Genomic DNA, 14,400 nt, shown 5'->3' on the forward strand with positions numbered 1-14,400 from the left:
TGGTGCAAGAGTCTGTTGCTTCCCGTGAGACATCAAGCAGAGGGATGAAAATCCATCACTGTTCGGAACTCAAGTGGAAGATTTATTACACACTCTTTCTATAATAGCTATTTATTATAACATTTTGACTCCAAGATGTGAATTCCAGTTGTCACTAAAGGTCACATTATACAGGCCTTTAGCTTCACCAGCGTATATACAGACAATATTTCTCTGTGTAAAATTACATTAATGCTTAATTTGAAGTATTACATAAATGCAGCAGATCAGTAATTTGAAAGGTGAAACATTAGCTTTTTTTTATGTATCTGAATTTCTGCTGACGAAGAGATCCGTAAATAATTTTCAGGAGCATTAAATTATGTGGATCAGCGCTAGTCGTTACTGACTGCTTATCTGCAATTCATAAGTACTTTGCCGTGTTTGTTTCTGCTATTTGACTCGTTTTGCATCCTTAAGGTTTCACAATCTTAATAGAACGTGAGGAACTGAACGAATGAATGAATGGCGTGAGTAACTTTCTGATTAAACCTTTACTTAAGTATCTTAATAAAACCGATCTCTTCAAAGTCTTGAGTCCGAGAAAGGTAACACACAATATATTTTAACGCTAGCCAAAATGGCTGTTATTGGCAATATGTCACATTCTTTGAAGCTTTGTGTTGTTGTTGTTGTTGTGGTCTTCAGTCCTGAGACTGGTTTGATGCAGCTCTCCATGCTACTCTATCCTGTGCAAGCTTTTTCATCTCCCAGTACCTACTGCAACCTACATCCTTCTGAATCTGCTTAGTGTATTCATCTCTTGGTCTCCCTCTACGATTTTTACCCTCCACGCTGCCCTCCAATACTAAATTGGTGATCCCTTGATGCCTCAGAACATATCCTACCAACCGATCCCTTCTTCTGGTCAAGTTGTGCACAAACTTCTCTTCTCTCCAATCCTATTCAAAACTTCCTCATTAGTTATGTGATCTACCCATCTAATCTTCAGCATTCTTCTGTAGCACCACATTTCGAAAGCTTCTATTCTCTTCTTGTCCAAACTATTTATCGTCCATGTTTCACTTCCATACATGGCTACACTCCAGACGAATACTTTCAGAAATGACTTCCTGACACTTAAATCAATACTGGATGTTAACAAATTTCTCTTCTTCAGAAACGCTTTCCTTGCCATTGCCAGCCTACATTTTATATCCTCTCTACTTCGACCATCATCAGTTATTTTGCTCCCCAAATAGCAAAACTCCTTTACTACTTTAAGTGCCTCATTTCCTAATCTTTGTATGTTGAACATTTAGGAGCTGTTTTATAGTGGTGTCATATACAAGACAAATCAGCATTTTCGGATACGCATTACATGAAAACCTGAACTGTGAGGATGAAGTCGTGACTTCCGAATTTATGCTGACACAACAAAAACGCTTATTATTAATTTTTTCTCAATTTTTCGCATATGGGTGGTAATAATAAGATTTAAAATTGTATGATTTTCTTGTTTCATTTACAGAGACACTCCGGAAGTACCCTCCTCTGACGGAGTTGGACAGAATCTGCACAGTGGCGTACACCATTCCAGGCAGCAATGTCAAGATAGAGGAGGGGACCAAGCTTATCATACCGGTCTACGCCATCCACCACGACCCCAAGTACTACCCGGATCCGGAAAAGTTTGACCCGGAACGCTTTACGGAAGAGCAGAAGGGGTCACGCCATCATTTTGTTTACCTGCCTTTCGGTGAGGGACCTCGTATCTGCATAGGTAAGGGCTTCGCGTTGTGCACCTAATTTTAAATGCAGGGCTATTACAAATGATTGATGCGATTTCATAAATTCACTGTAGCTCCATTCATTGACATATGGTCACGACACACTACAGATACGTAGAAAAACTCTCAAAGTTTTGTTCGGCTGAAGCCGCCAAAATGGCAACAGGAGCCGAGAAAGCGTATGTCGTGCTTGAAATGCACTCACATCAGTCAGTCATAACAGTGCAACGACACTTCAGGACGAAGTTCAACAAAGATCCACCAACTGCTAACTCCATTCGGCCATGGTATGCGCAGTTTAAAGCTTCTGGATCCCTCTGTAAGGGGAAATCAAAGGGTCGGCCTGCAGTGAGCGAAGAAACGGTTGAACGCGTGCGGGCAAGTTTCACGCGTAGCCCACGGAAGTCGACGAATAAAGCAAGCAGGGAGCTAAACGTACCACAGCCGACGGTTTGGAAAATCTTACGGAAAAGGCTAAAGCAAAAGCCTTACCGTTTACAATTGCTACAAGCCCTGACACCCGATGACAAAGTCAAACGCTTTGAATTTTCGGCGCGGTTGCAACAGCTCACGGAAGAGGATGCGTTCAGTGCGAAACTTGTTTTCAGTGATGAAGCAACATTTTTTCTTAATGGTGAAGTGAACAGACACAATGTGCGAATCTGGGCGGTAGAAAATCCTCACGGATTCGTGCAGCAAATTCGCAATTCACCAAAAGTTAACGTGTTTTGTGCAATCTCGCGGTTTAAAGTTTACGGCCCCTTTTTCTTCTCCGAAAAAAACGCTACAGGACACGTGTATCTGGACACGCTGGAAAATTGGCTCATGCCACAACTGGAGACCGACAGCGCCGACTTCATCTTTCAACAGGATGGTGCTCCACCGCACTTCCATCATGATGTTCGGTATTTCTTAAACAGGAGATTGGAAAACCGATGGATCGGTCGTGGTGGAGATCATGATCAGCAATTCATGTCATGGCCTCCACGCTCTCCCGACTTAACCCCATGCGATTTCTTTCTGTTGGGTTATGTGAAATATTCAGTGTTTAAACCTCCTCTACCAAGAAACGTGCCAGAACTGCGAGCTCGCATCAACGATGCTTTCGAACTCATTGATGGGGACATGCTGCGCGAGTGTTGGAGGAACTTGATTATCGGCTTGATGTCTGCCGAATCACTAAAGGGGCACATATCGAACATTTGTGAATGCCTAAAAAGACTTTTTGAGTTTTTGTATGTGTGTGCAAAGCATTGTGAAAATATCTCAAATAATAAAGTTATTGTAGAGCTGTCAAATCGCTTCAATCATTTGTAATAACCCTGTATAAAAATATGGTGATGCATCAGGAATTGATTGAAAAGAATATAGAAAAAAAACAAACAATCAAGTAATATTTCAAGTCCCTGAAGAGCCTTCTGTTATGAAAAGAGTCATACTTTGCAACAAAATGTAAATCTGCCAAAGGATATTTACTAAACACAGCCTTCCGAAATGCCTTCACAAAAGAAGACGAAGTAAATATTCCAGAATTCGAATCGAGAACAGCTGCCAGCATGAGTAACGTAGATGTAAATATCCTCGGAGTAGTGAGGCAACTCAAATCACTTAATAAAGCAAGTCTTCTAGTCCAGACTGTATACCAAGTACGTTCCTTTCGGAGTATGCTGATGCATTAGCTCCATACTTAACAATCATATTCAACCGTTCGCTCAAGGAAAGATCCGTACCTAAAGACTGGAAAGTTGCACTGGTCACACCAATACTCAAGAAAGGTAGCAGAAGTAATCCACTAAATTGCAGGCCCATATTTTTAAGGTCGATATGTAGCAGGATTTTAGAACTTATGTTGTGTTCGAACATTATGAATTACCTAGAAGGAAACGGTCTATTGACACACAGTCAACATGGGTTTAGAAAACATCGATCCTGTGAAAAATAAAACAAGCTCTTTATTCACATGAAGTGTTGAGTGCTATTGACAAGGGGTTTCAGATCGATTCCGTATTTCTGGATTTCTGGAAGGCATTTGACACTGTTCCACACAAGCGGCTCGTAGTAAAATTGCGTGCTTATGGAATATCGTCTCAGTTATGTGACTGGATTTGCGATTTCCGGTCAGAGAGGCAACAGTTCGTAGTAATTCACGGAAAGTCATCGAGTAAAACGGAAGTGATTTCAGGCGTTCCCCAAGGTAGAGTTCCATTGCTGTTCCTTATCCATATAAACGATTTGGGAGACAATTTGAGCAGCCTTCTTCGGTTGTTTGCAGATAACGCTGTCGTTTATTGACTAATAAAGTCATCAATAGATCAAAACAAACTGCTAAGCGATTTAGAAAAATATCTGAATGGTGCGAAAAGTGGTAGTTTACCGTAAATAACGAAAAGTATGAGATCATCAACATGAGTGCTGAAAGGAGCTCGTTAAACTTCAGTTACCCGATAAATCAGTCTAATCTAAAAGCAGGATTTGGGCTAAAAATGATTAAAAGAAAGACGTTTTTCGTTGCGACGGAGTCTCCTCACGAAATTCCAAACACCAACTTTCTCCTCCGAATGAGCAAATATTTTGTTGACACCGACCTACATAGGGCGGAACGATCACCACGATAAAATAAGGGAAATCAGAGGTTTTACGGAAATATATAGGTGTGCTTTCCGCGCGCTATACGAGATTGGAATAATAGAGAATTGTGAAGGTGGATAGATGAACCCCCTGCCAGGCACTTAAATGTGATTTACAGAGCATCCATGTAGATGTAGATGTAGATGTAATTGTAGAAGGGAGGAATGTACTCATCTTATTCCAGGTTTCGCAAGCTTTATCGCTGGTATTAGAATGAAATTGCAAGGCGGAAAAATTTACAACGAGAGAAATAGTGATTAACACTAAGAGAATATGGTATAGCTTATCATAAATACTTTTTTGGTGTACATAACAGCACTCTGAACTGAAAAGATAAGGAGGATTAATAGCAATTGTTCTACTAAAGCCATTCTGTTTCATCGATGACCGAATTACCCAAGGTGAACCTGAACACGAGTTCCAAACATTGTTGTACTAGCTCTCCTTTGTTTACAAAGTTACATATCTGCAAGGTCTCTACTGCAAAAACAAAGAAATGGCATCCTATGCCGAGGGTCTGGTTCGGTCGAACATCGCACTGAGGAATAAAACCATGGAACATATTACATGTTTCAGCTACTAGGGTTGTGACAGCTCATATTTCCAAAGCAGTACCGCTGAGGGAAAACGCCGAACGTTAGCAATCCACATGTGGCACAGTCTTTAAATTCTTAAACCCAAATGTACGCAGAGAAACAATTAGGAATTATACAAAACAGTAATCGTTCCAAAGCTGGCATATGAAGGAAACCTGGAGAGACACAAAAATAAAATGTTATGCATGAATCTGGACTGAGATTTCTAAGAAGAACTGATGGTGTAACAAGATTTCCCACTAAACCGGCAGAGCATCTAACATACTGGTACACAACTTCATACATCTTCAGTTAATGGAATACTAGCGGAATGCTAAAATCTCTTTGGCACATATGGCGCGAATGCAAAATGGCAGAGAAAACATTTGTGAACTGCCAATAAAAGTTGTTTAGAAGAAGATATACTCGGTGTAGTGAAGCAGCTTAAAACCCTTAAGAGAGGCAAGGCCTCTGGTCCAGGTTGTTTACCAGTGAGATTCCTTTCAGAGTTTAGTAATACAGTAGATCCATTCTTAGCAGTCGTATACAATAGCTCGCTCGTAGGAAGAGCCCTGCCCAAACACTGGAAAACTGCAGAAGTCACACGAATACCCAAGAAAGGAAATAGGAGTACTGCAATGAATTACAGACCCATTTCACAAACGTCGATTTGTGTTAGCGTTCTAGAACGTATACTACGCTCAAACACTATAAATTATCTTGATAAAACGATTTATTAACAAACAACCAACACGGATTCATTCTGTGAAACACAAATAGCACATCGTTCTCACGAAGTAATGAGTGCTATTGACAGGGGACGCTAAATTGAATCGATATTTTTAAATTTCGAGAAAGCTTTTGACACCGATCCTCACAAGCGACGTCTAATTAAATTGCGGCCTATGGAGTATCGTCTCAGTTGTGTAAATGGATTCGTGATTTTCCGTCAGAAACGCCATAGTTCGTAATAACTGGCGGAGAGTCACAAGGTAATACGGAAGTTATATTTGGCGTTCCTGATCAACATAAACGATTTATTACGCAATCAGAGCAGCCCTCTTAGATTGTGTGCAGATTAAGTTGTCATTTACCGTATTGTAGAGTCATCAGACCATCAAAACTCATTGAAAATATGATTTAGACAAAGTACCTATATGGTACAAAAAGTGGCAGTTGACTCTGAGTGGTGGAAAGTGTGAAGTTATCCACATGAGTGCTGAAAGGAATCCGTTAAATTTCGGTTACACTATATCGCAAATATAGATACTTAGGCATTACAATTACGAAAAACTTAAAGTGGAACGATCACACGGATAACGTTCAAAATTGTTTAAATGGCTCTGAGCACTATGGGACCTAACATCTCAGGTCATCAGTCCCCAAGAACTTAGAACTACTTAAACCTAACTAACATAAGGACATCACACACATCCATGCCCGAAGCAGGATTCGAACCTGCGACCGTAGTGGTCGCGCGGTTCCAGACCGGTGCGTCTAGAACCGCTCGGTCGCTCCGGCCGGCATGGATAATGTTGTGGAGAAAGCCAACCAAAGAGTGCGAGTTATTGGAAGAATACTTAGAAAATCCAGCAGGTCTAACAGAAGACACTGCCTACAAGTACACTATGCTTGTCCGTTCTCTGTTTGAGTGCTGCTGTCCCATATGGGATCCGTATCACATAGGATTGATGAAGGACATCGAAAAAGTTCAAAGACGAGCAGCTCGTTTTGTATTATGCCACGTTTTTGTATTATGCCACGGGCATGATACACGAATTGCGGTGGCAATCATTAAAACAAAGGTGTTTTTGGCTGCCGAAGGAACTTTTCACAAAATTTCAACCACCAACTCTCTCCTCAAAGTGTGAAAATATTTTGATTGCGCCCACCTACATACGGAGAAATCATCATCATAAAATAATTAATCAGAGCTCGCACGGTGAGATTTAAGTGTTTGTTTTTTACACTTTCTGTTCGAGTGTGGAACGATAGAGGGGTAGCTTAAGGGTGGTTCAATGAATCCTGTGGATTGCAGAGTAATCATGTAGATATGGATGTAAATGTAGATGTATCGTCCAACGCTACCAGACGCATTGCAAACAATGACAGGGGGGGGGGGGGGGGTCAAAAGAAGAGCAAAGAGGTGTTGTTCTGACAGCGGAAGGAGTAGGAGGAACGGACTTTCATCGACTTTCATCGACGAATGTCACAAGTGTACGGCGAACACTGCATGTCCCTTGAAAGGGTCAAGGCGTGGCACAAGCGCTTCAGGAAAGTGTTGGTGTCGTTGCACGATGATGCAAGGCCTGGAGCACCACTCTCCATTACCGATGACATGGTCCAGATGGTGGATGCACTCATTACCCAGGACTGCCGAGTATGAAAGCCATAGCCGCCGTTGTCGGATTGAGCATCGGTAGTGTTCACACCATCATGAAGGAACGACTGCACATGCGCAAAGTGTGTGCCCAATGGGTGCCTCACAATCTCCAACCACACCTGGAAGCACGTCGAATGGCCCATTGTCTTGCTCATCTGCAACGCTATGCTCGGGAAGGAATTCGTTCCTGGCATGAGTGGTGGCAGGAGATGAGTCATGGTGTCATCACTTTGAATCAGACTCAAAATGACATAGCCTCCTGTGGTAGCATCCAGGGTCACCACCACCAAAGAAAGCCAAGGCCATCCACACGAGTGCAGGAAAAGTTATGCTGACGTTCTTCTTTGACCAAGGTGGCTCCCTTCTGATTCACTTCCTGCAGCACGGGACAACAGTGAATGCCCAGCGTTACTCGCACACCATGACCACCCTTCGCCAAGCGATCAAATCAAAACGACCAGGCAGTCTCACCTGTGGGGTCATTCTGATCCACGACATTGCAAAGCCCCATATTATCAACACAATCGTGGCACTCCTGCAGAAATTCAAATGGGAGGTTCTCGGCCACCCTCTGTACAGTCCGGCCCCTCTTTGAGGGGCAAACGATTCACCTCGGACGTCCAGCTATGGTTAACTTCGCAGCCCCGGGAATTTTATGAGACCGCCATTCACCACCTTATATCACAGTGGGACAAGCGTCTCAACAGCTAGGGTCAAAACTTCAAACATACAGGTACTGGTTTCTGTAATTATGCATGCGGCTCGTTTCTTTTTGAACGCCCTTATATTAGCCTCTCTGTTGTAGTACATTCGCCCCAAATATTTTGTTTTCAAATAGACTAACAACATCATGTGAGATGGGGACGGGAGCTTCGAGTCCCTTAGGAGACTGCTACTATTACTACTGTTAATAGACTACCACCAGTTCCAGACAACCGCAAAGCCACCATCTCATTTACGATTACTGTTTTCATCTCAAAAAGAATGCGGGGCACTTCTCATTCCACAGAGCAAAAAAGAGAAGTGGTTCTCAGAATTATATACCAATATACACTCATGCTCTTAAATTAAAGGTAATGCTGATAGATGGTGAAACGACGCTCTGGTGGGCGGTTTGCGGGTTTCAATCACCTCGGGGTATGACCATGGGGAGCATTTGACCTGAGGTCGTCGCATGGTGGCGCTGGCTGCAGTCCACATACGCAGAGGTGTGTTGGTGCATGTCAGAGTACGGTGCAGCGAGTAAGTGTGCAGATGTTTTCAGACGTGCTAATCGTAACTGTGTGTTGGAAATGCTCAAACAAAACATATTGATGACGTTATGAGGGGTAGAATACCAGGGCGAGTGGAGGCTGGTTAAACACAACAGGTCGTAGCACAGGCCCTCCGTGTACCACAGAGTGTTATCTCAAGATAATGGCAACGAGTCCAGCAGACCGGTAACGTGTCCAGATGCTACAGTATGGAACATCCACAGGGTACAACACCACAAGAAGACTGATATCTCACCATCAGTGCCCGCAGACAACCACGAAGTACTGCAGGTAGCCTTGCTCGGGACTTTATCACAGCCACTGGAGCAGTTGTCGCCACACAGTCTACAGACGACTGAACTGACATGGTTTATTCGCCCGGAGACCTGCAAGGTGCATTCCACTGACCCCTGGTCACAGGAGAGCTGATAAAGCCTAGTGTCAAGAACACAGTACATGGTCATTGGAACAGTGGTCCCAGGTTATATTCATGGACGAGTCCAAGTATAGTCTGAACAGTGATTCTCTCCAGGTTTTCATCTGGCGTGAACCAGAAACCACGTACCAACCCCTTAATGTCCTTGAAAGGAACCTGTATGGAGGTCGTGGTTTGATGGTGTGGGGTCGGATTATGATCGGTGCATCTACACCCCTGCATGTGTTTCACAGAGGAACTGTAACAGGTCAGGTGTATCGGGACGTCGTTTTACACCAGTATGTCCGCCTTTTCACGGGTGCAGTCTGTCCCACCTTTCCCCTGATGCATGATAACGCACGGCCCGACCGAGCTGCCATCGTGAAAGAGTCCCTTGAAACAGAAGATATCAGGTGAATGGCCTGCCTGTTCTCCAGACCTAAACCCAATGGAGCACTTCTGGGATGCTCTCGGTCGATGTATCGCTGCACGTTTTCAAACCCCTATGACACTTCAGGCACTGGTGCAATAATAGGAGGCTGGGCCCCAGCAGCTGCTCGACCACCTGATTCAGAGTATGCCAACCCGTTGTGCGGCCTGTGTACGTGTGCATTGCGATCAAATCCCATATTGATGTTGGGGTACATGCGCAGGAAACAGTGGCGCTTTGTAGCACATTTGTTTCGGGACGGTTTTCTCAACTTTTCACCAATACCGTGGACTTACAGATATGTGCCTATGCTATTAGCGCCAAGTTTGTTTAGTGCCACGTTGTGTGGCACCACATTCAGCAATTATCCTTAATTTATGAGCATGAGTGTAGAAAACGTTCGTCTGTTCCACTACCTTGGAGCATGTTCTGAGGTAAACTACTGTGACGCTCGTAACGGAAAAGAAAGAAATCTTGAAACATCAGTGAGAATTAAAAGGAAATCACTCGTACAGAACACATATCTCCTTACTTACGTACATTATCTAGCAGAAGGTGACTTTCCGAGAGCGTTAGACACTGTACCACACTGTCCACTGACAGTTTCGAATATATCGTCCTGTGTGTCTTCACAGAAATGCGATCGGCTCGATGACTTTTCCACTAATCGTATCCAGTACCGTGCGGTGAATGTACGATGCAAAGAAAAACAAGGTGGACTGTATCCCAAGGACAACTGACTGAGCAAATGCTCTCTCTACGCTGGAGTGCAAAACTTAAGGACAAAAGTAATTTTGTACGATGTGTCCCTGCCAAGTAACATATTTCGATGAAACTTGGACCATGCTTTGAAAGGGCTGGTATAGTTGAGTACAGTACAGAAATCACACTTTTATTCGAGGACAATAATTAGACAGAATTCAGCGCTATTTATTTCGGTTCCATACACATTACTTTGTCGTGCAGTGCGCAGGAGGGCGGTGGGGAGGGGCACTGTTGCCACCACGCAGCCAGTCACGCTTCACAACCACAAGGTTCTGTGCGTAACTTCAAAACAGAGAGGCGAGCATGAGGCGTTACAGCATTACTGTTGTGCATTCTCTGGCCCCTATTACCAGACCCGCTGCAACGTCAGTCACAAAATAATTTTATTCGGAATGTAGCAGGGTATATTATGACCACCGATGGCAATGCGTGTATCTACAATGTGATGCCTACCTGGCCACAAGGTTGGTACGGAGTCATTATGGTGAGGCGCTCCATTTCTCCACCAGTACGACTGACAAGTGCTGGATGGTCGCTGGTGCCTGTGGACGGACTGAATCGCGTCTCCCCAACGCATCCCACATTTACTTTAAGGGATTTAAGTCTGGGGAACTGGAAGGACAGTCCATGGCCCAATACTCTCTCGTTCCATGAGCTCCTCTACTTGCTCTATTCGATGCGGTCGCACGTTCGCATCCATAAAAATAAAGTCAGGAGCGAATGTACCACTGAAAAGGCGCACGTTAGGACAGAGTACAGTGTAACAATGGCACTGACCGGTGAGTGCACGTATTAAAAGATTCGTTGATTAATACGCCCGTGCGTAACAGAATGCAGCATGTAATTCTCAAATGGACAGAAGTCTTTCGAAGTAAGAATGATTTCAGGTGTGCCGCAGGGGAGTGTCGTAGGACCGTTGCTATTCACGATATATATAAATGACCTTGTGGATAACATCGGAAGTTCATTGAGGCTTTTTGCGGATGATGCTGTAGTATATCGAGAGGTTGTAACAATGAAAAATTAATTGAACTGGAATGCAGAAGGTTCTGCAACGAATTGTCGCATGGTGCACGGAATGGCAATTGAATGTCAATGTAGACAAGTGTAAGGTGCTGCGAATACATAGAAAGAAAGATCCTTTATCATTTAGATACAGTATAGCAGGTCAGCAACTGGAAGCAGTTAATTCCATAAATTATCTGGGAGTAGGCATTAGGAGTGATTTAAAGTGGAATCACCATATAAAATTAATCGTCGGCAAAGCAGACGCCAGACTGAGATTCATTGGAAGAATCCTAAGGAAATGCAGTCCGAAAACAAAGGAAGTAGGTTACAGTACACTTGTTCGCCCACTGCTTGAATACTGCTCACCGGTGTGGGATCCGTACCAGGTAGGGTTGATAGAAGAGACAAGATCCAACGGAGAGCAGTGCGCTTTGTTACAGGATCATTCAGTAAACGCGAAAGCGATACGAAGATGATAGATAAACTCAAGTGGAAGACTCTGCAAGAGAGACGCTCAGTAGGTTGGTACGGGCTTTTGTTGAAGTTTCGAGAACGTACCTTCACCGAGGAGTCAAGCAGTCTATTCCTCCCTCCTACGTATATCTCACGAAGAGCCCACACAGAGGCATACCGACAATCTTTCTTTCCACGAACAATACGAGACTGGAATAGAAGGGAGAACCGATAGAGATACTCAAGGTACCCTCCGCCACTCACCGTAAGGTGGCTTGTGGAGTATGGATGTAGATGTAGATGCAACATTATGCCTCCCTGCGCCATAATACCACCAAAACGAGAACGTTCGACAGTGCTGTATGTGCACCCATGTGTGGAAAGGGGTGGTGGGGGGAGAGGGAGGAGCGTAGTGCACTCATTATGATTTTAATGCTAACTAGCAACTATGAAATGGGTGAAAACTAAGAACTGCAATAAGTATAGTGTAAGGAAAACTGAGGTTCCTTGGAATGTTGCTAGGGAAGTGAGGTTCCTCTGTGCTGGATACTGCAAGATGGGAGCTGGTTACGAACAATTGCAGAGTCTATTTCCGGTGCTTGGAGTCCAGATGAGATGAGCGTGAAAGCTGGCATCGAATGAATTCAGGAACACGCTGCTGGAATCTTAACAGGTTGTTACAACCTATTAGGAAGTATACCAGTTGTCCGGAATGGTTGAGCGGTTCTCGGCGCTACAGTCTGGAACCGCGAGGCCGCTACCGTCGCAGGTTCGAATACTGCCTCGGGCATGGATGTGTGTGATGTCCTTAGGTTAGTTAAGTTTAAGTAGTTCTAAGTTCTAGGGGACTGATGACCTCAGAATTTAAGTCCCATAGTGCTCAGAGCCATTTGAACCATTTTTTTGAATACGTCAGCCTCTGCTGTTTTCATCTCGGGGCTCAGGTAATTTCAGCGTTGTCTTGCTACCTTCATGCCAAGTTCAAGGTTATATTCAGGTGGTGGGTGGAAAACTGGGAGAAATGAATGACTGGATGCAGATTTCCTCTTATTGTGTTGGTTGTTTCTCCACACGGGCATCTGATAGTCTAAAGTGCTAATATCAAACCACTGATGTATTGGTCACTAGCGCAGTGCGTTATGTCAATTATTGTTACGTAATAACATGTGGAGAGATGAAGTTGAACTATCATATAGGCGCGGATGTGGTTAAAGCAAACGGAAAGTTATGGGAAAGTTCCTTTGTGTCTACAAAAGTGACTGCTTACAAAAATTTTATGTGGCAGATGCTTGAATATTGCTCAAGCGTGTGGGACACACATCAGGTCGAAGTATCAGAAGACATAAAGTGTACAAAAAGAAGGGAGCCCGTCGAACGGTAACAACGCTTCTGTGGCAAGCGAGAGTGTAAAAAAGTGTTGCAAGGCCTAGATTACTTCAAGAACAGTCGTTCATGGCAGATGTTATGAATGTCTTTAAGTTTCATCATATCTGCTCCGCATTGTCCACGCAGAAAGGAAAATGGTATACTAATAGCTCACACAAAGTTGCCATTTTTTTGGTCCTACACATGTGGAACGTGTGAAAACGCCAATATATTCGCAGTAGAAACAACCCCTTGCCACATATATTCCAGTGATTCGTAAAATGTAGGGTATGTAGAAGGTTTCACAAATTTTTCTTGTCCTCTGAAGGTTTCCTACTAACCAGAGACACGTTTGCATTAAGATTGTAACATATTACAGGAAAACAAATGCCACGTACAAGAGCAGCCCTTGTTTTCTCTTTGCAGGTATGCGTTTCGGCCTAATACAGACCAAGCTCGGCATCGCTTCATTGGTCTCCAAGTTTATCTTCAGCGCCACGAGCAAAACACCTGCAAAGCTCCAGATGGATCCCAAGGCAACTGTGGCGTCTGCGGTCGGAGGCATCAACGTGCGTATCACCGCGAGAACTTGATACGTCCACAAGCAGGGCTGTCTACAGAAGGAGCTGACACGTATGGGTTTGAAAGTGTATGATCTGACCCATTCTTCACGTATACTTACTATAGCAAACACACATAAAATTTTGTTTACTAACATCAGTGAGCCATGCACCTCCAAAATAAACTTGAGCGATGGTAAATATAGTAATAAAGCCCTTCTATTGCCTTTTCGGTGACGTATTTTATTCGCCTATGTTCTATCATGTCCAAAAGTATCCGACCGCCATGAACTGCGTTCGGCCTGATTTTCGTGCAGCCCGCATAACGTAACATCCTTGTTAGTCCTTAGTCACATTTTGATACAGTCATATGAATATATAAAATAGTCACCACAACACATCACTAGAGAATACAGCATTGTAATTTAGTCACTCCAGATGCAAATTAGTACTCCGATAGAGCAAATGTCGCACGACAGGTCATTGGACGTGGCACTTATTTTAATGTTTGTCCACTCAAAGGTATTAGAGGAAGTGACATTTCAAAAAAACACAAAAAAAATTACCTCTTTTTATTGCAAAAGGCTAAGCCTTGTCTCTGTAGCCACAGCTTCCTCTCTTCAGCAGTTATCTTCATTTCCGTGTATGAAGAACACTCCATATCACTGATCATATTTCTTTTAAATAGGATGTTCTCGATAGTCTATCTGTTCCCTCCCCTGCGATGTTGTCTTCGAAAACGCTTTCTAGAAGAATACCATGTCTAATTATGTGTCCAATGAGTTTGTGTTAGCTC

The 14,400-nt window shown here is 43.5% G+C and overlaps 1 protein-coding gene across 1 annotated transcript in view; it reads left to right on the plus strand.

Annotated features, from left to right (window-relative positions):
• Positions 1 to 13,836, plus strand: part of LOC124786328 (probable cytochrome P450 6a13) — a 421,393-nt gene extending 407,557 nt beyond the window's left edge. The window contains exons 6-7 of the mRNA XM_047254255.1: positions 1,511 to 1,762; positions 13,471 to 13,836. Of these exons, the coding sequence (XP_047110211.1) occupies positions 1,511 to 1,762; positions 13,471 to 13,637 (419 nt within the window). The 3' untranslated portion in view covers positions 13,638 to 13,836. The remainder of the gene's footprint in view (positions 1 to 1,510; positions 1,763 to 13,470) is intronic.
• Positions 13,837 to 14,400: the final 564 nt, after the last annotated feature.

This window comes from Schistocerca piceifrons, chromosome 1, assembly GCF_021461385.2.
Source record: "Schistocerca piceifrons isolate TAMUIC-IGC-003096 chromosome 1, iqSchPice1.1, whole genome shotgun sequence".
NCBI lineage: Eukaryota > Metazoa > Arthropoda > Insecta > Orthoptera > Acrididae > Schistocerca > Schistocerca piceifrons.